Source organism: Crocodylus siamensis, chromosome 4 (assembly GCF_052110815.1).
Source record: "Crocodylus siamensis isolate JL-2025a chromosome 4, ASM5211081v1, whole genome shotgun sequence".
NCBI lineage: Eukaryota > Metazoa > Chordata > Crocodylia > Crocodylidae > Crocodylus > Crocodylus siamensis.
Genome location: NC_143398.1, coordinates 168,412,415 through 168,437,690, shown reverse-complemented (window position 1 = coordinate 168,437,690; position 25,276 = coordinate 168,412,415). Strand labels below are relative to the sequence as shown.

General features: G+C 45.9%; 1 protein-coding gene across 4 annotated transcripts; it reads left to right on the top strand.

Moving 5' to 3' along the window:
- Positions 1-11,261: 11,261 nt before the first annotated feature.
- On the top strand, positions 11,262-20,597 carry METTL21A (methyltransferase 21A, HSPA lysine). 4 transcript variants are annotated; one of them, XM_090044849.1, is made up of 4 exons: positions 11,262-11,389; positions 13,673-13,835; positions 17,332-17,443; positions 19,828-20,597. In XM_090044849.1, the coding sequence occupies exons 2-4, from the start codon at positions 13,689-13,691 to the stop codon at positions 20,223-20,225; spliced, it is 657 nt and encodes a 218-aa protein (XP_089900975.1). In that variant the 5' UTR covers positions 11,262-11,389; positions 13,673-13,688; the 3' UTR covers positions 20,226-20,597. The 4 variants fall into 4 exon arrangements, with proteins under 4 accessions (XP_089900975.1, XP_089900974.1, XP_089900971.1 ...); XM_090044848.1 differs by lacking the exon at positions 11,262-11,389 and adding an exon at positions 11,409-11,790; XM_090044845.1 differs by lacking the exon at positions 11,262-11,389 and adding an exon at positions 11,409-12,136.
- The last annotated feature ends 4,679 nt before the right edge of the window (positions 20,598-25,276 follow it).

The window sequence follows — 25,276 nt, the reverse complement described above, 5'->3', positions numbered from 1 at the left end:
CTGGCCCTCTTGGCCTTAGCCTACAGGTTGCCGTTGGCTGCACATCTAGTCTAGGCCCACTTCTTTAGGCTTGGCTTCCAAGTATCAGCCTGCCTGCATCTCTCTATCTGGACAAGCCTCCAGCTCTCTTGGCTCTTAGCCTGCCTCTGTCTCACTCTGGTCAGGCCTCAGGCCCTCTTGGCCCTTAGCCTGTCTGTGTTGCCCTTTCTGCACATAGGCTCTGGCTTTCTTGGCCTCAGGCCACCTATGTCTCCCTCTGTCACATGCTCCTGCCCCGTCAAAACCTGACATTCCTCTCAGGCAGCTCTGTGTAGCTTCCTTGCGATTCCTACATCTGGACCTCCAGTTAAACTAAAATGGAAACACAAGCAAATGCTTCAAGCTAAAAGACTCAAAGCCCTCCTCAGTGGCCCTATGCAGCTGCTGAAGCCCTCTCACAACTCACTGGTGCCCCTAGCCTCTGGGAATATCTGACCAGGTCTGCAGCTTCTGCTCCTCGCTGGCAGGAGCTCTCCACCGCAGGGATCCAGGCATATATCCCCTGGGCTTCTCCCTTTCCAGTCAGGTGTTCTTCTGACCAGCAACAGAGCAGCCTATTGCTGTTGCTCTGGCTAAGTTGTAGCATCCTTGCTGCCTACCCAGGGCTGTGCCCTACTGTCGCATGGCTAGGCAGCTAGCCAGGCAATAGGCACTTGCAGCTTATGGGTCCCTGGCTGGCTGTCTACTCTCCTTCAGCTGCCTTTGCCTGCCTGAGGGCATACCGACTGTGGGTCCCTGGCTTCCTGTTACATGGCGTTTTGCCTGAATAAAAAGTTTTTTAAAAAAATTCAGGAAAAACATGGGGACAAAGGCACTGTAAATGTCCTACCAGTGCACGGACAGAAAGTAGTTTGTTAAAATACACTCAAGAGATCCAAGGAAGCGGATGATGCCTTTTGCTACAGAGGAAGGCATCCCCCGTTCCATGCAAGTATGGGTAAAAGCCCTTCCCGATTCCAAATGTGGTGATCAGCCTGGCTCCAAGTGTAGGAACGAGACCCTCTAATCAGGATCCTCCGGGTTTCTTTGGACCCCTAAGGGGACTCAGGTGCAGGGACGCCTGGCATATGGATCCTGAATGGGGTTAGATGAGAGAGAGAGGTATTGAGTTGCTAAGCTCTCCCAAGCTGCTGACAGTTGTAGGCATACACGGGAACAGAGCTGTAGGCACCCAGGGAATTTGCAGTGAAAATACAAGTGCTTACAAATTCTCTTGTCTGGTTTTTTTTTCTTTTTTCTGTGCCTTTTCCTGTCATTTCTATCAATTCAGCTTTCAGAATATGTTGTTAGTTTTTATAGAACTGCAACACCTTGAATTATTAATCATATGATTTCATTTCAAGCAAAGAATTTCTTTTGTGACGTGGCATTTGAATAAAGGTAGGGATAACATGTGACTAATTGCCAAGGTGAGGTTTGAGGTGCAGGCACAGTATTATTGAAGGAAACGATGTATTCTACAGAGGTCTCACAGATGACTTAAGTTCCAAGTCATGCAGAGCTCTCCATTATTAAATTGTGAATCTTTATATTTTTTCTCATCAATCATAGTTCTTAATGTAGCTGCGTGTTTAAAGTAATCTATCAGAACATGCACTCCTTTTCCATATTAAATAGTTCATTACAAAAATCTTGCTGAACCGGTAAGGAAACTACCAACTCACTGATGGCCCCATTACCAGTGTAGAACTTAAGCCTTCATTTAAAGTGAAACACCCTGGTCTCCATGGTTTCAAAGATAACCTCAAATTAAACTGAGCCAGTGCTGTCATATATTCATACAGTGCAGGCTACACCGAGCCAGTTTCATCCCTGCTTTTACCCCACATGCTTCAACAGGGCTGAATTTAGTTTAGTATTCTGAATTACCCACAGCCCATCCATCTTATTTGTGCTAATGGCAAGGACAAAAGATGGGGAAAAAAAAAGTGTTAACCATTTAACTCCCACACATATAAGCAAAACAATCAGGTATTTTGTAACTGTAGGTAACAGTACTTAAGAAGAATAAACTAATATCTTTTTCTAGTCTCTCTGCTAGCTACTATTGCTCATCTGAAGAATGTTTCTTAGCAAAATAGCTGTGTGCTAAATGTTGGTTTCTCAAAAATAGTTTTCAAATAATTCAGGGAAATGGGGCACAGAAAAGAGAAGTATTCTTGGGTAGGAGTTGATTAGCATACAAGACAAAATCTCTACCCAAATAGTTGTCCTTAGCCTTGAACAGGGTATTTGGAATAAGGGGTAACTGATAAGAAGTTCTGGACAACATGGCTTTTCAGATACAAAAATCCAACTGTTTGTCCTATATTACACTTTTCCCTGGTAACCAGAGATTGCATGCTTAACGCGATATTTTTTCTACATCATAGATGGCTCTTATCTTCCGTGTACAGTCATGCAATATGTACTGTAGGTCCATACCATTAGAGGAGCAGTTTCTGTAAAGCATAGAGATGTCAGTTAAGTATGGATAAGTATAGTATTAAAATAAACTATTACGGCACGTCCACGCATGCAAGCACGTATGCTTGCAGCAGCTCAGATAGAAGTGGTGCAAATTTGACGCGGGGCTTTTTGCCTCAGTGCACGTGCTTAGACATGCATTTTGTTGTGGAGCAAATTGTGCCACCTGGGGCAAAATAATCCTGTCTTGCTCTTCCCGGCTCTGCAGCCAGGGGGAGCTAGAGCCTGAGGCCAGCACCTGTGTTGTCCCCAGCAGTACAAAAACCTGCCCTGGCAAGCAGCTCAGGGCTACTCGCTCTCCGGAGCTTCTGGGGCTCAGCCACTTGCTACATGGAGATACTACCCCTTGTGCCAGCTGGACTACTGCAGCAGCATCCCAAATCCATTTTTAAAAAATCCCCAAATCCATGTTTTTCCACAATTAACACAAAAGACCACTCTATACACACACACACATACACATACGTATATCTAGACAGAGAGAGAGAGAGCAATCAGTTGGGCAATGCTTTATTGCCAATGTTTGCACATGATGGGTGTGTGATTGGAGGATGTGATGTTTGCAGGAAGGGGGTAGGAAGGGGTGTGGGGGAAGGCGGGTGGGTGTGTGTGGAGGGATGTGGGTTGGTGTGTGGGTAGGTGTGGTGCGATTGCTGGGGAGACTGTGGGTGTGGGGGACCTTATGGGGGGCCTGCTCAGGAGGGGTGGGTCCCCTGGCCCCCACAGGGTGCAGCCCCCCCACAACACATGGAATGCCTCCCCCCAAAAGGGCCCCAGCTCCCCCCTGGAGGGTCACAGCCCCTATCCCCCACAGGGCCCCAGCCCCACTGCCCGGGGTCCCAGGCACCTTGGAGGACCACAGCCCCCCCCCACCCAGGGTCCCAGCTCCCCTGGAGGGCTACAGCCCTCCTGCCCAGGGCCCATAACTTACCTTTAGCAGCAGCAGCGGGAGTGGGGCACTCTGAGCCATGGTAGCAAGACCTGGTGTGGCATGTGGGGACTGTGCACTGGGCCCAGCTGGGTCCTGGGACCTCTCTGTTGCTGGGCTGGGCCCCTGGTGGCAGGACCCAGGGTGGTACACGGTCCCCATGTGCCCTTGGGGCCCCTATGTCACCTGGCTGGGCCAGGCCCAGGACAGCAGGACCCAGCACGGTGCACGGTCCCCGTGTGCTGGGCCCAGCTACCCTTGGGCCCCTTGTGCTGCCTGGCCGTGCCAGGCCCAGGGCAACAGGAACCGGCGCAGCATGCAGGGACTGCGTGCCACACCCAGATGGGTCCTGCTGGCCCTGGGGCTGCTCCTGCCGCCCTGCCGGGCAGCGCAGAAGCCCCAAGAGCAGCAGAGCCCAGCTGGGCAGGGATCAGGAGGTTTGGGGGCTGGCAGGGGGAGAGGCTGGGCAGGGATTGGGGTGGCTGGGGGGGCTGATGGGGGGAGGCGCCAGGCAGAGCAGGGATGTGGGGGCTGGGGAAGCAGGCAGGTCCTCTTCCTCCTCCTCCAGGCTCCCCAACCCCTTACTCACCAGCACCAGAGCCCTGGTGCTGAACATGTGGCCCCACTTTTTTTGGTTTAATTTTTTCAAACTTGCAGTGCAGGAAACATTTTTTCATTCCTGCATGTGCCTCTTGCCCCGCCTCAAAGAGGCAGGTGCACACTCGTCTGGACGCGGCCCTAGTTTCTATCCCAACTCCTTGACCCTTCTATCTGCTGGATGTTTTTAAGATTCTAACACTTGGAAGAAATGTATAGAAGTCACTTTCACAGCTTACCTGCTTCTGAGCCGGTAGCATTTGAAGAGCAAGACCCATCACTTGCTGATCTTCGTAAGTAACTGATTGAGTAGGATAAGAATGTATTCAAATCTGGCAGTCTTTCTTGATTTTAAACTGATTTCCACTCACCCTAAAGACAGTTCATGTATTACACCTTTATTTACAAAAAGAATGCTTAAAGGGAAACCAATTCCAGGAATTTACAACTATACATTCTCACACAGTAGATCCAATTTCAGGAATTACTTAAACAACTGTTACTTCTCTACCTGGCTGAGTTTAGCAAGAAAGCTGCGCTTTCATAAGGCCAGAATTTTAAAAAGTCAACAATGGTAAACTGGTGCAGAAGGCTGTGTGGACACCGGTATTTTGGCAGAAAAGTGGCACAAGCTGGTTTAAGGTAAACCAAAATAAATCATTTGTACAAGGAAATGAGTCTCCACACAGCCTTTTGCATTGGTTAACTGAGTGGGTTATCACTCCTGTCACCAGGCAGCTTATTTTTCCTGGGGCAAAGCTTGTCCCCGCAGAAAACATCATTAATAATAAAAAAACTCCAAGTGTACAGACACCAACCAGATAAACCAAAACCAGTGGTCCTTCCTCAGACCCTGAAAGGGTAACTCCTTTCTCTATGCTTCTTCCTCAGCACCACAGCTTTCTCCCTTCCCTGGGGATGGGGGTTAACTTCCTCTAGGGCTAGCCATACACCCCCGGCAGCTGGCCCAGTGCTCCTAGGCAGCTTGGGTATTACCTTCTAACCTGGGGCAGGCAATTATTTTGGGCAGAGGGTCGCTTATGGAGTTTTGGCAAGCAATGAGGGCTGCATGACAGGCAGTCAGGGGCAGATTAATGTTAATTTTCTACATTTTTTAGGGTCCCCGCGGGCCAGATGGAATGTCCTGGCAGGCCGCATATGGCCCGCGGGCTGCATTTTGCCCACCCCTGTTCTAACCCATTACAGCTGAGCTCCAACCCCTGAGCCATGCACCTTGTTAACTAGATCAGTTGTAAAATGGAGTGAAGTAATTCTATTGCAACTTTCTTGTATAGTCAAGCTTCTAACATACAGGAAGAGTAAGTACTTCAGCTTCAGCAAGTGTTCATTTCATCACTGCCTCCAACCAGTCAAATCTTTGTCAGGCATTATGGGTGGGAGTTATGGATCACTTCTCTACTACCGTGACACCCAGGATTACGTATCACAAGATTATATATCACATGCTTGGACAGAGGAAAAAGAGGTAAATACAGGCTTAGAATGAGTAAGGGAAAACTGTGGTATTTAAAGCCTGAATTAAAACCCTCTAAAGTAATTGGATCAGGAACCTAATCTGCATTAATCTACATCCTGAGGGTGAAGGGACATCAGTACAAAACAAAGACATTAGCAGGGCTAAAGAAGGAAATACCTATGTTCTTCTGTGAAGTACAGCTGGATTGCTATAGTAGCTGCTGAACTACCAGAAGATACCTGATCTGCTCCTAGCCTGATTTTTTTTATAATATAATTCCTAGAATTATCTTCTAGGATCTCCCAGGACTGAGGTAGTCAACCCACAGCACACATGCTCCAAGTAACTTTGGCAGCTGGTGTTTTTAGCATGAGAGCCCTGGGGACCAAGTCAAAGGAGGCACTGGCAATGGGAGTCAGAGCAGCACTTAGGGAGGAGAAGGGGGTCAGGATGGCACTCAGAGAGAAGAAAGAAGTTGGCCGATGTTAGCTCAAGGGTTTGGCCCCATGGGAGCTGCAGGGGTAAGTGCTGCTGAATTTCATGTTGCCATGTCCTAATGGCAACAGGATAGGGCAGTCATGGCTAATTATTTGAGTGGCATACTTTGGACTTAACTTGTAGCATGTTTGCCGAAAGGTCTGGCCACCACTGTCTTAGAAGATACTATGAACAATGGCATGGCATAACATTTTTTGAGGAGCTCCTTTTGGACAAATACTGACTAGAGTTATGTTAGATCTTCTGAGATTCTGAGATTGCCGGTAAGGAGATTATTCCTGGGGAAATAAAAGTACCCCTGGCTGTCCTGCTCTGTCTAGATAAATGACAGGGATCAAGTGAATGATTCAAACATTAATCCAATCTTTGTTTTCCTTTCAGGTGCAAACACTCTTGTCAATAGGGAAGAAACTTTTCCCACACTGTCCACATAAATATCTCATAAAAATCTCAGCAAAATAATAGCACAAGCAACTTAAGCAGTAATAATGTCAAAGAATCAGCACCCAGAACATTAAACCACAATGAGCTTAATTACAATATCTGCCCTGACAGGTTTTTAGGAAGTAGAGGGTAGGGAAGAGTGGCACCTTAGGGTGCCTGTACAAAAGCACGTCAAACAGGCTTTAGTTCAAGCACCCCTGCTGCCATTTTGAAGTGTGGGGATGCTGATACACAAGACACTGTTGTGCTTTAATTGGAGTGGCTCTCGGAGCTGTGCTAATTAAAGTGCTGCCCCCCACACCTGAAGCACGTGTAAAAGTGCCCTTAAAGACTAATTGGTTCAGAAAGGCACGAACAGTTATTGGCAACAGCTTTAACTGGCAAAGCACCTACTTTGTCAGATTCTAGCAATGGAGTGGCAAAAAGTAAAACTTTATAGAAAGGCAAGATACAAAGGGAAGGAAGGCTGATAAGAGCAGTAACCAGGGGGATTGCTTAGATTAATTTATGTTACCTATGAAAGCTCATGCCTCTCTGCACAAGTTAGTCACTAAGGTCTTTGCCATACCTTCTGACTTCAGACTAACTGGGCTTGCCACCTCTTTACTCATAAGACAGATGTATACTAGTTTTGGGGAAACAAAATTCCAATTCCTATTTCCATACAGGAATGAAACTTTTAGAAGAAGTCTCAGTTCATCCGACTCCTACACAGCCTTGTAATGCAGGGCCCAACAAGCTTTTCAAGTGTGGGCTGGAACAATGTGGCTTTAGTTCAGTGCAGGCTTAGTGGCTTCAGTGGCAGGGCAGCAGTGAGGGGGTCTGCATCTGTGCCAGAGCCAGGCATCTGGGAGCTATGCCAGTGCCACTTGTTTCAGCCCCCAACTCCCTGGCTGAGGCATATGCACCGCCCACAGAGTGTTGAGCTACTCTGGAGTCAGGCAGGTAGAAGCTGCATCTGCACTGCTACTGCTTCTCCCTGCCTCCTTGGCTGCAGCCTGGGCACAGCTGGAAACCATCTAGCCCTGGCTCAGTTCCCCACCAGCTGGAAGCCAGTGAGCAGAGAGCAAGGCCAAGCTCTTCACTGCCCAGCCCCAACATAACCTCATTAGAGACAAAACCCTCTGGCTCTGCAGGCTTGATCCAGTTGCTCCAGATTCAACTGGCAGGTCGTATGTTGCTGACCCCTGTTTTAATGTACCTCTGAAAAATTTGCTCTGGTGTGGATTAACTCCCTTGAAACTGATGGGTTTAGAAAGTAGCACATTAGTTTCCTCTTCCTTAACACACAAGCTCCTCTCAGAGCAGGAGAGAGAGAGAGGGAACATCGTTCCTGATGCTACATGCAGTGCACTGTTGGATCAGCCCCGAATGCTGGTTCTGGGACGTGGTCCTGGTCTGGCTTGCAGCTTAGCCCAGTGATCCCCATCCAGCCTGCAGGACTGGATGAGTTTGACGCCCCTGTCCTGCAGCAATGGAATTCCTCACTGGTTCTTTGCAGGTAGAGGTGACTTTGCACTGCCAGAGAGAAGTCATTTGAGAATCTGATCCTATACCATTTAAAGTGATAGTCTGGGCATTTAGGGCTGGACCCAAAGCTCAGTGAAGCTGATGTGAAAATGCCAGCAAATTTTAAGGGAGTTTGGACGAGGTTCCAAATACCCGGATACTGCAGATACTAAAGGAGAGAAACATGTCAGTGTTACTTTCCTATATCAAACAAGAAGATATTAAGCAGAATCAGAGGTAAATGAACGCTCATACACTAATGAAGCTGTAGGTATGTTTACACCAAGCAGTCCACACTAAAGCAACACTGGTGTATCCTTTAACCAAGATAAAAGTCCAGTGTAGATGTTAGAGCCTGGTGCTTGATATCATGTTCTTAAGTACAAAAACGTAGGTCGAAATGCAAGGCTTCCCCCTTTTCCATTGAACCTTTCCCCAGCAATAACTTCTGAAGAAAACAAATACACCTGAAATCATGAGGAGTCCAAAAGAGTTTCTGAAGTTCTTTAAGAGTTCACGCACCTCTTTCACATAGTTGTTTAATGCTTAGGTTTCCACATTGTAGGCATCAAATCTAATGTATGAAATTCCTTCGGGAGATTTGAGGGGGGGAAAAGCCTTCCATACACTTAAAAGGGTTTGACAGCAGAGTTATATCAGTGGAGTCATAACAGCAAAATCTCTTGTGGAGACGCAGCTTGTACCAGCTAACCACTTCTCCAAAAGGAATTCTGTATAACTGCATGCACAGTAGGTTTTTCGATGGCATACTTACATTGCAGGAAGGTGTCATTTTTTCACACTCCTAAATGTCATAGCTATACTAGCAAAACTTTTAAGGCTAAGCCAAACCAAAGAATCTTTCTTTTGAAAACTAATTCATGTTGCTAAGTAACAAGAACAATACCCTAAGTAACAAGAATGTACTTACAGTACTTATCGCATCATTCACAAAATACCAGATTTTTAAAAGCATGACATTGAATAGTTTAATAAATAATACATCTTACTTTTCTTTTTTTTCCTGTCCATCAGCTCATCAGCAATGGAGCCAAATAAAGTCTTGCCAGACATTCAGTTTCTATTGTCTATTATTTGCCAGATGTTCATATACAACTCTTGCCTTGTCTCTAAGGCAGCTGGGATTCCAAAATAATCTCTCATCCAAGTGGTAACTAGGCCCAGGACTGCTGAACTTCCAAAATTAGGTGAGATCAGTTGCATTCAGTAAGACACAGCCACACAAATCTTACACTTCCTGCATAATAATCATATTGCTATTAGGACGGGATGAAAATTTTCCAAGAATAGAAGTGTCTGCTTTGCATGGAAAAGTTCCATTTTTGGTCAAGAATTTGAATACAGGAAAATAAAATATTCAATCCAAAACTCAAAAGCTTTGGCTGAAACCCAAATATTGAATCATATCAGCATTTCAGAATCAATGTATTTCAGATTTTTCTCCTCAAACTCAACATTTTTTGTGGGAAAGAAATGTTTCAGACCAGCTTTAATTACTCTTGAGTGTTAAGTGACAGCCTAAAACCATATTTCTATCTGCAAGAGGACTTTCTAATAAAAGAATATGACATGTTTTATTATGGGTTTAACTACACCTCTATATATCAACTGTACTTGCAAATATATCTATAGTCAAAATTATACAACCTTCATAGATGGATACAACATCTGTTGCAGTGGTTTCTCAGCCTTGTTTGGCTTGAGGCTCCCCTTGGAAAATGCCAGCTCTGTCTGCACACATTTTTTGACAACAGAAAAACAACAGAGCAATTTTTCCATTGCAAAGAACTCAGGAAGACCACAGCGGGTCAAGACATTTTTAACACGATGGATTCTTTGAAATCTCTGGGTTGCCTGGTTACCTTACAGACTAACTCAATGCGGGATGCATAAGCTTTGATGAGCCTGAGCTCACCTCCTCAGATACTGTGCATCTGAGGAAATGAGCTGGGGTTCACCGAAGCTTCTGCATTGGTTTTAGCATGGAAGTCTCACCTGCCCTGCCTTCTGTCTGCTCTTGCTTGTGAATCACCTTTGCTCATCTAACATTGCATGGTGCCCATCGCACCCTTGCAAGGACCTCAAGGCACCCCAGGATGGCCCAGTTGAGAATCACTCATTCCCCATTGGGGCTGGGAATCAGGTTTCCCATTCAAAGGCACTTTTACAGGGGTGAAACTGTGCTGTGCCACTAGGGCCCTCTTGGCACATCATCACAGTGTTGCCAGGTGTACGATAATTATCTTATTTCTACAATAATTTCAACCCGTTGTATGATGTATAATCAATCATAGTAAAAGTGTTCAAAATATACAGTAACTTTTGAGGCAGCTAACTGATGCAGCATATACAAAATGCAAGCCACTCTCGAAGTCTTCACCAACCTTTGGGCTTACTGTCCTGTCAGTACTTCCTTATGAATGCTTGCCTCAAAATAAAGAAATGCTTCAACTTTGATGACCCAGTTCTCACTCATTCACTGGCCACTTATAGGTTGTAGCCGTGTTGGTCTAAGGGCATTGGCAGACAAGGTTCTTTGGGTAGATCCGGTATCTTTTATCAGACCAAATAGTTGGAAAAAAATTCTTTGCAAGCTTTCAAAGAAGATTTTTTTTTCCAACTATTTTAGTCGCCAGCGAGTGGGTGAGAACTGGGTCATCGAAATTGAAGCATTTCTTTATTTGGAGGCAAGCAGCCATCTGGAAGTACTGACAGCAAGGCCAAAAGTTGGTTAAGACTCTGAGAGTGGCTTGCGTTTTGCATATGCTGCATCAATTAGCTGCCTCAAAAATGGTCACTGGGCTTTTGCTCGTAGCTGTGTTGGTCCAAGGACAAGGGCAGGCACAATTCCTCGAGTAGATGTGCTATCTTTTATTAGACCAACTGGACCGCAAAATTTGATACCTGCCACGTAGCTGGATTTGTGGTCGTAGCCGTGTTGGTCTACGGACATAGGCGGGCAAGGGCTAATGAAAGATGTCCCGTCGACTCAAAGACCCTTGTCCGTCAAAAACGACGGTGCACGTCGCAGGCTTTTACCGTAGCTGCAAGCTTGCCAAGAAGAACTGGTTTCCAACTATTTGAGTGGATCGAATACAAGAGATCGGACTTCTTGTCGTGCCTAGTTACCTGCGGAACGTCTCCGCGCGCCGCAGTTTTGTGCTTCCAGCACGAGCATTTCACAGTTGCGACCCAGCAGCAGGAGGGCCCGGCCCGGCCCGGGGGTGCTCAGGCAGCTTCCCAACAAGGGGGTTTCCAGCCAAGCCAAGCCTCCCTCCGCGCCCCGCGCCGGTGCAGCTGCAAAAGACGGGTCCCAGAGCTCCTCCCCCCGCGCAGGGCGCAGCTGCGTCTGCCAGGCGCGGCCCCTTTAAGGGGGCGGGGCTCGGCGGGGCCTGCGGAGGCGCTGGCGCGTGAGTATTCTTTCCCCTCGCGCCCTTCGGGGCTTCCTCTTGGCCCCGGCGGGGGGTGTTGATGGCTCGTCCTTGGGGGAGGATGCCCAGGGCGTGGGGAAACTGAGGCACGGAGAGGGCGGGGCCGCCAAAGCTGCCCATAAAAGGGACCCCTCCCCCAACACCCAAGTGGCGGCGAAAGAGCGGGGTGGCCCGGCGCGGCGCGGCGCTCCCGCCCCCGGAGAGAGGGCGAGGCAGTGCTGGAGGGCGCTGGAAAGGTTACCCGCGTCTCGGGAGAACTTCCTTTTTCTGCCAAAAGACATCGTGATCTTTCTCTGCACGGGTATTGCTGGCCCCAGCGGATCCCCTCTGCCCACCTCATCCCATCTCTGGCTACCCACACAGCCAGCGCTAACCATGGCGTGAGTGCCTGCTTGTCTTGCCGGGTCGGGCGGCACCTGGGCTGGCCCCTTTTCACCGATTCCTCTTGGTCGCCTCTGCTAGCTCACCCAGCCCCCTCACTCATCTAGGCTCTTTGAGGTTTTTGGTCTCTGATCCTAAGTTTAGCCTTGAGAGAAATGATCCGTTTTAGCCAAAATGGAGCCATACAGATGATTTCTCCCCCTGGCTGATGGCCCAAACACTTATCTCAACTCCTCTGAAGGCATATATATCTGGGCTGTTTTATCTGTATCTTTGTCCTAACTTTAAGAGCTGCTTAGATTTAATGGTATGGATTCACGCAGGCAGCAGTGCACAATTGAACAGGTAAACAGAAAGACAGTCTTTCATAATACTTGAAACAGTTTCTCTGTACAACACATGGGCTATGGTACATTAAATCTCATCATTGCTAAACTCAATTTACAGGTGGCTGAAAAGCCAATATGACCCCTCGCCTTACTCCAGTAAAGAGATGCTAAAGAACCAATGTCATTTAAAATGTTCATGCATGCTACCCACTGACTGCTTATTCTGTGGGTCCTTTACTGCCTTGCAAAGTAAGACAATCAGTAGGACAGTTGGCTAAGATGGATTGCAAAGCAAAAACAGTGAGGTTAAGGTCAGATTTATATGCTAAATGCCCCCATGAACTATAAATCTCATGGTTTCATAGTAGTTTGGGTCAGAAGGGACCCAAACAGATCATCTAGTTTGACCCCTGCCACTGGCAGGAGCACACACTGGGATCACATGACCCCAGACAGGTGTTCGTCCAACATCTTTTTGAATTTTTCCAAGGTAGGAGCGAGGACCACTTCCCTAGGAAGTTGGTTCCAGATCGTAGCCACCCTACAAGTGAAATAGTGCCTGCTAATCTCTAACTTGAACCTATTCTCCAGCAGCTTCTGGCCATTGTTCCTCATCACCCCAGCTGCTGCCAGGGGGAATAGGACCCTCCCTATTTGCTGCTGATCTCCCCTAATGAGTTTGTAGGCAGCCACCAAATCCCCCCTCAGCCTCCGCTTGCTGAGGCTGAACAGGTTCAGGTCCCTCAGCTTCTCTCCATAGGGCCTGCCCTGTTGCCCTCCAACCAAGCGGGTGGCCCTCTGAACCCTCTCAAGGCAGGCCACATCCTTCTTAAAGTGCGGTGCCCAGAACTGGATGCAGTACTCCAACCGAGGCCAAACCAATGTTGCGTAGAGGGGGAGTATCACCTCTCTGGGCCAGCTTGAGATGCATCTTTGGATGCACGACAAGGTGTGGTTGGCTTTGCTGGTTGCAGTCTGGCATTGGCGGCTCGTGTTCATCTTGAAGTCAATAATGATTCCAAGATCCCTTTCTGCCTCTGTGCTCTCAAGGGCAGAGCTCCCCAGCTTGTACGTATGCTGTGGATTCCTTCTCCCCAGGAGCAGCACCCTGCATCTATCTACACTGAAGCCCATCCTATTACCATCCACCCACTTCTGTAGTCTGTCCCAATCTAATTGCAGCCTTCTCTCCCTTTGAGCGTGCCTACCTCTCCCCACATCTTGGTGTCATCTAAATGTTAATTATTATGAACCAGAGTTTATCTTTCTTAAAATATTTTCCCCCTTGGAAATCCTCTAAGGACTTCCTGATTCATTGAAGATATTCCAACTGGAATCCATTTGTGACCTCACTGAAACCAGGGTTAGGGTTTTGTGATCTGGGTGTTTGTGGTATCACTGCATGCATTTCAGCATCTTGGGAGCAAAGGCGGCATCTGGAATTTCCATCAAGTTAAGTCAAACAAACAAAAATGAAAACTTTGAGGCAGAGGAGAACATACACACGTTTGTCACTGAAGCTTCATATAGACTTGTTTTTCGTACTCCACAGGTCAGAGGGTATTAAAATGGCTTTGATTCCCTATGATGAAAATGGTGTTTGGGGATTGCAGAAGTTGCATAAATCAGCATCTACTTACCATTTTGCCAACCACACAATTGAAATCAAACAAAACTGGAAACAACTGGGTGTAGCAGCAGTAGTATGGGATGCGGTATGTAAGGCCAATATCTTTTTTGTTTAATTTATGGAGGGGAAAGAAGCAAATGTATGTTTGGAGGTTCACTTTCTAACATTAGCAAAGCTTGACACATTTTTTCTTTTACAGACAAAGGGTTTCCTCAGTTGAAAAATTATTTGTTTTCTAAAACAAATCTTTTTGAGATGTGTTGTTGGGATCATTAACATTTCTTATTTTACACAATTTCCTGCACTGTTTTTAATCAATATTTTAGTCCATTGTTTTCAGAATCAGATTGTTTGGGGGGGGGGTGGAAGGGTTAGAAATAGATGGTCATTTCCATGTTTTGTTCGTTTTAAAGCATACCAGAAATTGTTTTTTTGTAAGAAATGCATTTTGGGGAAAGTGAGAAATTTTGACAATATTTTAATTGATTATATGCTGTAATACTTTGAGGAAAAAAATATAATAAACATTGATTTAAAAAAAAAAAAAAGGACCTTTTTTGATCTCTGCAAGCAAAACAAGGAACTTTTGAAATGTCACGGTTTTTTCAGAATCTTCTCTAACCCCACCTCTACACCAGGTTTTTTTCAACTAATGCTAAATAATGGTATTTGGCATATTTCATAGACATTAGGGCTGGAAGGGACCTCGGAAGATCATCGAGTCCAGCCCCCTGCCCAAAGGGCAGGAAGTCAGCTGGGGTCATAGGATCCCAGTAAGATAATCATCCAATTTGCTCTTGAAAGTGTTGAATGTAGGTGCTTGAACCACCTCTGATTGCAGGCTGTTCTAGACCTTGGGGGCTTGGACAGTAAAGAAATTCTTCCTTATGTCTGTCAAAGATCAAAGTCTTTGATTTCAGATGCCAATGGCCAAAAGGCCTCCTTGCGCCAAGCCAGTCATGCCGACCCAGGCTCGCAGGTCAAAGGTGCACCGGCATTAGGGGCACGACAGTGTCCAGCCTGAAACGGTTTCGCAGTAGCTTATGACCATTTGACTTCGTCATCCCTTGGGGCACTCTGGTGAACAAACGTTCCCCCAGATCCTGGTGGTCACCCCTGATAAACTTTTAGGTGGCCATCAGGTCACCCCTGAGCCTGTGCTTTTCCAGGCTAAAGAGCCCCATGGCTCTCAGCCTGTTGCTGTAAGGTGTGCTCTCCTGACCTCTGATCATGCGCGTGGCTCCTTTCTGGACTCTCAAGCTTCTCCACATCCTTTTTGAATTGTGGAGCCCAAAACTGGGTGCAGTACTCCAGCTGCAGCCTCACCGAGGCCGAGTACAAGGGGAGAATGATGTCCCGGGATTTGCTTGAGAAGCATCTATGGATGCAAGCCAGCATTTTGGTTGCTTTACTAGCCGCAGCATCTCATTGCAGGCTCATGTTCATCTTGTGGTCAATGATGACCCCCAAGTCTCTTTCTGCTGTAGTGCTAACCAGCGTAGCACTGCTGAGCCTATAAGGATGTTGCAGGTTTTTCTTCCCAATGTGGAGAACCTTGCATTTTTCAGTGTTAAACACCATCAGGTTCTTGTTTGCCCATTTGCTGAGCTTGTCCAGGTCAGCCTGGATCACCTGCCTATCTTCTGGTATGAATGCTTTGCCCCAAAGTTTTGGCATCATCGGCGAATTTGGCCAGTCCACTCCTGACTCCAGTGTCCACATCATTAATGAAGAGGTTGAACAATATGGGTCCAAGGACAGAGCCTTGGGGGGGCCCCCACTGGTCACAGGACACCATGATGAGTGACTGCCATCAATTACAACCCTCTGGGTCCGATCACAGAGCCAATTTCCCAGCCAGTGGACCATGGTGGATGCAAAGCCACAATTGGCCAGTTTTGCCAAGAGGTGATCATGGGATACCAGACTGAAGGCTTTTTTGAAGTCAAAATATATGACACCAATCTCATCTCCCTTGTCCAGGTTATAGGTCACCTGGTCGTAGAAGGAAATGAGATTGGTCAAGCAAGACCTACCTGCAACAAACCCGTGCTGGCTATCCCTTAGGATGTTGGCGTTGGCCAGTTCATTAAGGATGGCCTCTTTAATAAACTTTTCTAAGATCTTCCCCAGGATAGAAGTCAGGTTAATGGGCCTGTAGTTAGCCGGATCCACTTTCCTCCCTTTCTTGAAGATCGGCACCACATTGGCCTTCTTCCAGTCATCAGGCACTACACCAGAGTGCCAGGAGTTTTTAAAGATTTGTGCCAGGGGCTGGGCTATGATGCTTGCCAGCTGCTTGAGTACCCTGGGGTGCAGATTGTCAGGGCCGGCTGACTTGAAGGTACCCAGCCTCTCAAGATGTTCCTTCATGAGGTCAGCATTTATGAAGGGCAGGGGGTCTCCCTCACCCAGACCTCCATGTCCCGTTGTGGGCATAGGCCTCCTATGGGACTGATGAAAGACCGATGCAAAGTACCCATTTAATAGACTGGCTTTTTCCTGGGCATCAGTTGCCCCATCTGGTTCAGCAGGGGTCCAGTGTTGCTCTTACTTTTCCTCTGGCTCCCCACATATCTGAAAAAAGACTTTTTTTGTTGTCCTTGATGCTCAAAGCTAGTTGGAGTTCAGTTGCAGCCTTGGCTTTCCTGGTTTGCTCCCTGCAGGACCGGACCAGTGCAGAATAATCCTCCTTGGAAGTGAATCCCGTCCTCCACATACAAAGCATTTTTCATCTTCAAGGCACTGTACAGCCACAGCACCATGATTAAGGGTGGAAGTAGTCCCATTTTACAAACAGCAACCTGAAGCAAAATGTTTTGTACGACTTATCCATGACTGGAGACGGGTGGACTCAGTGGCAGAACTTGTTCCTGGGTCCTTTTGGTCTGCCCATTACTTTGTGTTTCTGTATCTGGTCATAAATAATGTTTAATTATTTGTATTAACTACTACATATCTTTTAATACACTTGTCAGTTGTCCTAAGGCAAAATTGAATGGTAAGAACATCCACTATAGAAAATTCAGCTACTTCCTAAGTGATGATTTTGGTTTTGGAAGACTTTACTGTTGCTTATGTTGGATGTAATCTATACTTGTAGAAATGCTCTCATCTCAGTACAGTCAACTGCTTCACTCTCACTCTCATATATTTTATGGAAGAGAGCATGCACCAAGATTAAATCTAAATCTTTTCAATAGTCATAAACATAAGAACTTAATTTACTTTTCAACAGTTCTTCAATTTTGCATTCATTTTAGGATCCTCATTGCATGACCAGAACCCCAGCTTTTCCTCTCTTCATGCTACAGTATTTTTTGTTTTATATTATATGATGGTTTCTTTCTTTATGAAATCCAAACCTTCACTTTAACCTGCTTTTTCTTCTCCTACAGTGCAGGAAACAGTCCTCACTGCTTCCTGTCAGGTTTTTTATAGAGTTGCTGGCAAAGAATAGCTGTATACTTGAGGTGCCTGATTGTCCATACCCTTCCTGCAACCTTCTCTACTGGTATATATTGGAAATACTACAATTTAAAAGTCCCATTTTTAATTAATCATTGTGTTTCCTGGCTTAGGCTGTAGTCCTGTGTTCTTATCTGGAGACAGGAGCTATTGATCTCCGAGAGCGCTCAGTGATTGAGCTAGGAGCAGGGACTGGATTAGTGGGAATAGTGGCCACACTCTTGGGTAAGTTCTCTAAGAAACTGGTGCTGCAGCTAGATTCACACATTAGGTCACATGGTTGTTATGAAGGTTAACACAGAGTCTGTGTGACACTTACTGTGACACCTTCCCTCTGAGTCATCTCCCTTTCTTGTTAATCTTTGGAGCCTACCGCATCATTTATTGTGGGGATGGTGCCAGAGCAGATTTGTTCATATCAGAATCCTCTTATGCTGACTATAGTTACCATGGTAGTCAGCTCAGTGGTATTAAGTTCAGTAGCTATTCTCCTTCAAGGGAATAAATACTGTGCTTATGTCACTCAGATGTATTAATACATGGTACTGCCACAGTGCTTGGAAAAGGTATCCCAGCATGTGTTGCATAAGCATGATTAATTCTGTTCTACAGGCAGGGAAACCAAGGCCCAGAGAGACTAAATAATGGGCCCAAGGTCTGACAATGAGTTGGTGGCGAGGCCAGGAATAGAACATAAGTGTTCTAGCTCAGTCAGCTGTCCTGTGTGCTTTGCTTTGCTCTGCTCTTCTCTGTTGCTTCCCCTATTTGGGGATGTGCATAATGAGCCCCTGCAGTTTTAAATCACCACTGGTATTGGTAATAAATCTGTATCTCAGAGCTTTGCGTTTGTTTTCTCTCTGTCTTCATCAATCATCTCAACGTTTATTTAGACACCCCAGATTTATCCCACAGTAAAGGAATAAGATACGATGCTTCATGGTGTTTGAGCCACCACTTCAGAATTTACAGTACATTTGTGAATGCTCAGCCTCATTAGTATTAGTTTGATTTTCAGTTTAAAAGAAATCTGCATTTGAGTGCTTTAAAGTTAGCTCCTTAATAGCCAACATTAGCTGAGAAATGTCTATGTTTTAATTATGTTGAATGCTTTGTGCATTAACAGGACTTGATATCTTCCTCACCTGTCATACTCTTTTTTGTTATTATTATTACCTGTGGCCTTCAAGTCAGATGCTACAAGTAGATCCATACAGGAGGGCTTAATGGAAGCTGTTGGCTGGGATTTTCTGGGGCTGCTGAAATCAGTAGTAAAACTCCTATTGACTTAACTGGGAGTATCATAGAATCAAAGCAAATTAGGGTTGGAAGGAACCTCAGAAGATTATCTAGTTCAACCCCCTGGTCAAAGCAGGACCGTCCCCAACTATATCACCCTGGCCAAAGCTTTTTCTACCCAGGTCTTAAAAATTTCTAGGGATAGAGATTCCATAACCTATCTGGGTAACTTGTTTCAGTCCTTTACTACCCGCCTAGTAAGACAGTTTTTCCCTAATATCCAACCTAAACTTCCCTTGCTGCAACTTGGGACCATTGCTCCTTGTTCTGTCATTTGTCACCACTGAGAACAGTCCAGCTCCATCCTCTTTGGAACCCCCCTTCACGTAGTTGAAGGTGGTTATTAAAATCCTCCCTCAGTCTTCTTTAGATTAAATAACCCCACTTCCCTCAGCCTTTCCTGAGTCATGTTCCCCAGCCCCCTAACCATTTTCAGGGGCTGGAGAACATGACTTATGAGGTGAGGTGGAGTAGAGGTAGGCCAACAAAGTGCCAGTTCATACCAGCTAGGGATCTACTCTGCTGGGCAGAATTGACCTAATGATTGCACTGGAGTCAGCAGACCTGTGACAATTTACATTGGCTGAGGATCTGTGTTAACTAGCAACTATACACTACTTAGATGGCACATGCTGCTGTGTTGTGTCTAAACTTGTGTTGCCAACTCTCACACAGATGTAGCCTCACTGAGCTGAACTCAAATTTACCTTTTGCACCTTGCTATTTAAATACAGGTTAAGGCATGACTACATTCAAAAGTAGCTGTACATTTTAATAACAGTCAAAGGAGTAAGTGACAGGCTCTATTTAAAAGAGATTTTAAAAACTTGAACAAATATTTTAGGTAAAATAGCAGAGTCATTAACATACTTTAAAAATAATATCCATGGAGAAAGCTCTTCAGCGTCCATCTGCTTTGCCTGGATCTCTGTTGCTAATTTGCGTAATCAAATACCACATCAAGGCAGAAATTGAATTTGAGGGGATTATTTTTGTAATAATCTCTAATTTATTCTGCCTGTAGCTGCCTGTTGGAAAGGCAGAAGGCAACTTTTCTTTTTCTTTAAATAATTGTTTTCTTTAAAAAAAAGTTATTTGAGTAATTCTATCTTAGCATGGAAATGAAATTATTTCAAGTGTCTCTTTCTTTTTAAAATCAAGTAGCTTAGTTTAGTAAATTTTTAATTTTGTTTGGTAATATTTTTAATTCTTAGTGGGAACTGAAGAGCTTGCTTTGCTTAAAATGTACCCTGGAAGTCATATTGATGGATGTTGATTATTTTGTCTTGAGACGTATGCTTTTTGTGTCATAGGTGCTCATGTCACCATCACAGACAGGGCAGTAGCCCTGGAATTTCTTGAGTCAAACATTCAGGCTAACTTACCCTCTGAACACCAGTCAAGAGCTGTGGTAAAGGAACTGACTTGGGGAAGAAACTTGGAGAATTTCTCTCCAGGAAAATTTGACTTTATCTTGGGTGCAGATATCATTTATCTGGAAGAAACGTTTGTGGATCTGCTTGAGACACTAGAGCATCTTTGCTCAGAACACACCACGATTCTGCTTTCATGCCGGATTCGTTATGAACGGGATCAGAATTTCCTGAAGATGCTGAAGGGACATTTCTCTGTACATGAGGTCCACCATGACCCTAGTAAAGATGTACATATATTCAAAGCACAGAAAAGTTTTCATAAAGAAGACCTTTGATTGTGTATGTTAGTATTAGAATCAAACAGTAGCTGGTGTCCAGCTACCATTATTTCTATTTGTACCAAAAAGCATAATTTTAAAAGTATCTAGCTAGCTTCATGTACCACAATGTACTGCACCTATCTGCTGGCATACCTGACCATCCCTGTAGTCTGGGTAAGCATACTTTCACACTTTTCACTGTTATCAAAATTCAAAAAGGTAATTCTTAGAGCTGGTTTAAAATTTTTAACTGGAAAATATCTCCAAGCAAAAATGAGATGGAGTTGAAAACATGTTTTGCAGGAATAGCTTTGATTTTTGTTGTTGTTGTTGTTGTTTTGTTCATGTAACTTTTGGTACCTGTAAATTAAATAATGATTATTCTCAGGTTTGCTTTGTTTCTCTTTTTTTCTCCCCCCTTTTTTTTTTTGAATGTTGAGGTGCTTCCTTGAACATTTTTTTTTCTTTTCTCCTTTGCAGCTTTTCCAAGTAGAAAGGAATGGACATGTGACTAGCTCTCCCAAGCTGACAGCTGCAGTAGTTGCTACTACAGTACTTTCCCACTAGGTGTGAGAACTAGTTTGCACTGAGCAAACTCAGGAATAAAACTGACTGTTGGAGTGCATCCAGGCATGCGTGTGCACACCTTTCCACATTTCACTTAGTAACTTTCCCATGTAAAATTACTACATATTTTTCAAGGAGTACTTTCCAGTTCACCTTGGAACAGAGTGACTCACTGGGCACATCTGCCTGAGATGTTTACTGCAGAGCTGCCTAATTGGCTCCAAAGTAAAGATCTCTGTGTCTAGACGTGTGGCCCTATTAGGCAGCAGGCAACAATAAATTTTGCAACAGGGAAGTACTTGTAAAAACATACTAACCTGCTGCAGAGTTTTTACTCCACAGTAACACATGTAGATGCTGAGGCACAAGGGTGCTTCCGTGTAGGGGCTGATTACTGACTAGCCATGCACTGAGGCACCTTTGTGCCCCAGCCAGCCCCTCCGCAGCATGCTGAGTTGGGCATGAGCAGGCCTAGGCTGGCAGGCTGACCCCTGGGGCTCCCTGCCAGCCGGGGCTGCTCTGGCTCAGTGTGCTGCGGTCCTGGGCAAATGTTCAAATGTTGCATCTGGGAGCAATAAACTCTGGCATGATAAACACTGGAATTGATTGCTGCACCTTAATTGCATGTAGACGTGCCCACTGTGTAGCAGAGCTTCATGTTGTGTGTCTGTTCCACTTTTACTGTATTAAATCAATTTACCACTGAGTAAGACAAAGATGACCTGGCCCTCTGCAAGTTAGAATAATAACTTCCTGTAACTGCACCTGTTAATGGTGCAGACATGATATTTTTAAAGTGCAATCAGTTTAACACACTGATCTTGCAGACTCATGCACATATTTAACTTTATGCATTTTTGTGAGTAGTTCCACTGCATTCAGTGGAATTACTCAGACTGTGTGGAGTGAAGTTTACATGCACGAGTCTTCGCAGTGTTGGGATCTAAAAAACCCCAAGTTGTCAAGTTAACACAGAATTTCTTAGCTTTCTTAGACATTAGGCCTGGAAGGGACCTCATGAGATCATCGGGTCCAGCCCCCTGCCGAAGGGGCAGGAAGTCAGCAGGAGTCAGATCACCCCAGCAAGATAAGCATCCAAGCATTTCTTAAAGAGATCCAGAGTAGGTGCTTGCACCACTTCTGGGGGAGTCTATTCCAGATCCTGGAGACATGGACTGTAAAAAATATTTTCCTTATGTCCAGTCTAAAATAGTCTTCCAGCAGTTTATGACCATTAGATCTTGTCTTCCCTTGAGGTACCCTGGTGAACAGACATTGTCCCAGTTCCTGGTGTGCACCCCTTATATACTTATAGGCTATCACCAAGTCACCCCTGAGCCTTTGCTTCTCCAGGCTGAAGAGTCCCATGTCTGTCAGCCTCTCCTCATAAGGCCTGTTCTTTTGACCTCTAATCATGCATGTGGCTCTCTGGACTCTCAAGCTTCTCCACATCCTTCCTAAAGCGGGAGGACGACTTCTTGGGTCTTGCTTGAGATGCATCAGTAGATGCAAGATAGAGTTTTATTTGCTTTGCCAGCTGCAGCTTCACATTGGTAGCGCATGTTCATCTTGCGGTCAGTCATGACCTCCAAGTCTCTTTTCGGTTGTAGTGCTAGTGAGTGTAGCACTGCTGAGCCTATAAGTATGAAATGGGTTTTTTTTCCTGAGGTGGAGCACCTTGCATTTCTCCATGTTGAATGTTATCAGGTTTTGATCCACCTTGTGAGCCTGTTCAGGTTGGCCTGAATTGCCAGCCTATCTTTTAGAGTGACCACACTTCCCCATAATTTGGTGTTATCCACAAGCTTAGTCAGTCTGCTTCTGACACCTGAATCCGGATCATTTATGAATACAGGCAGTCCTCAGACTTACGACACAATTGGTTCCTGAAAACCGCATCTAAAGTTAAAAAGGTTGCAACTTAGAACCAATTTTCTCATAAGAAACAATGTTATAAATCGGGGATTGGTTCCTGAATCCTATTTTCACTAAAAATACCACAGAATGTTGTACTCGATCAATTATAGATGAGTAATATAGCTACATTAATGTATTTATATTGTAAATAGCAAGAATATTGATTTGGAAGGACTTCTTTGAGGTGACTTTGCTGGATTTTTTGAAAGGTTCTTGGTTGGACTTTTTGAAGGGTTCTTGGCTGGAGTCTTCCCAGGAGTCTTGGCTGCAGGTTTTTCTGGAGTCTTGTCTGCTTTCTTAAAGAAAGTGTCCAAGGAAGTTTGGGCAGATGTTCTCCAGGGAGATGGGTGACACAGTGAACTTGTTTGCTGACATGGTGTCGCGTCAGATCAAGCGTTGTAAAGTCAAAACTGACAAAGTTGAAACAGGGTGTCAATTTATAAATGTTGTAAGTGCGAAACATTGTAACTCAAAATGCTGTAAGCTGAGGACTACCTGTATATTAAAGAGTATCGGTCCAAGTACTGAGCTCTGGGGAACACCACTGGTCACCACGTGCCATGTTGATTCAGTTCGATCAACTATCACTCTCTGGATCTGACCACAGAGCGAGTTCCTAAGCCATCAGACCGTGAGGTTGTCGAGGCTGCAGTTCTGCAATTTTACCATGAGGACATCATGGGAGACCGAGTCAAAGGCATTGTCTAAATATATGACATCAACCTCTTCTTCTTTGTCCGGGTGATCCATCACCTGGTCATAGAAGGAAATGAGGTTGGTGGGGCAAGGCCTACCTGCAACGGAGCCACATTAGCTACCTCTCAGAACGTTGCCTTGTGTTAGCCTGTTGTTAATGGTTTCTTTGATGATTTTTTCCAAGATCTTTCCAGGGAATGAGGTCAACTTGCTTGCCTTGTAGTTCCCTGGATCTTCCTTCCTATCCTTCTTGAAGATAGGCACCACATTAGCTCTCTTCCAGTCTTCAGGAACCTCTCCTGAGCTCCACAAGTTCTCCTTGCCATTGGCCATGCTATGATGTCAGCCAACTCTTTTAGCACTCTTGGGTGCATACCGTCTGGGCCAACTGACTTGTGGATTTGCAGCCTCTTAAGCTGTTCCCTCACAAGATCTTTGCCAGTTATAGGCATATTAGTCAATTGCCCATCAAGAATGACAAGGGGGGGGGGGGACAGAGGCCAGTTTCCAGCCCCCCCATGCTTCAGATCTGGACCTGCTCCCCTGTCCCTCTTTGAGTCTGGGCCTGTTCAACCCCACCCCCTCCTTGGGTCTATTCTCCCCCTCCCCCCACTTCAGTTCAGGCGCCACTTCCCCCACCCCCACGCTCTGGGACTGCCCAGCCCATGTCCACCTGCCTCCCCTCCCCGCTCCTCTCCCACCCTCCCAGATGCTGGCAGAGCCCAGTGGCGGAAGCAGTGGGGCACCATCACCATGCCTCTCCCTCCCCCTCCAGCTCCCCTCCATTTCTATCCCTTCCTGCTGGCTTTTGTTAGGGCTTGATGGTGGTGGGATGGTGGCAGTGCACTCCCCACAGTCGTGGTGGGCAGGGACAGAGTCCAGCCCCACCTCCGCTTCTTGTCCGGTCAGGGAAGGAGGGGAATGGGCCTGCTCCCCCCACCTCACTCCTGCCACTTCGGGACCGCTCCCTACCCCCCAGGCTGTTATTGGAGCACAGCAGCAGCGGGGCACTGCCACCATACCCCACCCTCTTCCTCTCCTATCTCCCTCCCCATACCTGTTGGCTTGTGTTGGGGCCCGACAGGTCCACATCCCCCCAAGTCTGGCCCCACCCTGACTTCTCATCCAGTTGGGAGGAGGGGAAATGGGCCCCCTCCCCCACTGCCTGCAGGGCTGGGGCAGGCCAACTGTGCTCCCTACCCCTCCCCAACACGGCAGCACTCCACCATGCCATCTCCTGTCCGCTCTTGAAGCACTCTGGTTGTTTCAGTCAGCCAATCAGAGTACTAATCAAGTGTTACGAACAGACAGACAGACAAAGACAAAGAACAATCACCCTTACCCTGGTAGTCCTGTGTCCTGTCAGGCAGGGTGATCCCCTTGGGCTGGTGGAAAACTGATGCAAAGTAATTGTCGAGGAGATTAGTTTTTTCCTGGGTGTTGGTTGTCAGCTCCCCCATTTGGTTCACCAAGGGTCTGACATTGCCCTTGTTTGGTTTTTTTTTTTGGTCAACTTCCCACGTGTTTGAAGAACTTTTTATTGTCCTTGATTCCCATATCTAATTTGAGTTCAGTTTCAGCCTTGGCTTTTCTGATCCACTCCTTACAGGTGTGGGGCAGTGCTGCATAATCCTTAGTGGTGGTTCCCAACTTCCAATCCTTATAAGCTTCTCTTTCAGATTCAGGAGGTCTGTTAGTTCCCTACTGAGCCAGTCCTTATCTATGTTTCCTACAGGCTGGAATGGACTTCCCTTGTGGTTTTAGGATCATGTCCTTAAGGACTAACCACTCATTGTGGACTCTCCTCCCTGTCAGATCATGGTCTCTCAGGGCCTCAACAACCAACCTCCTGAGCTTGTGAAAGTCCACTTTCCTGAAGTCATGGA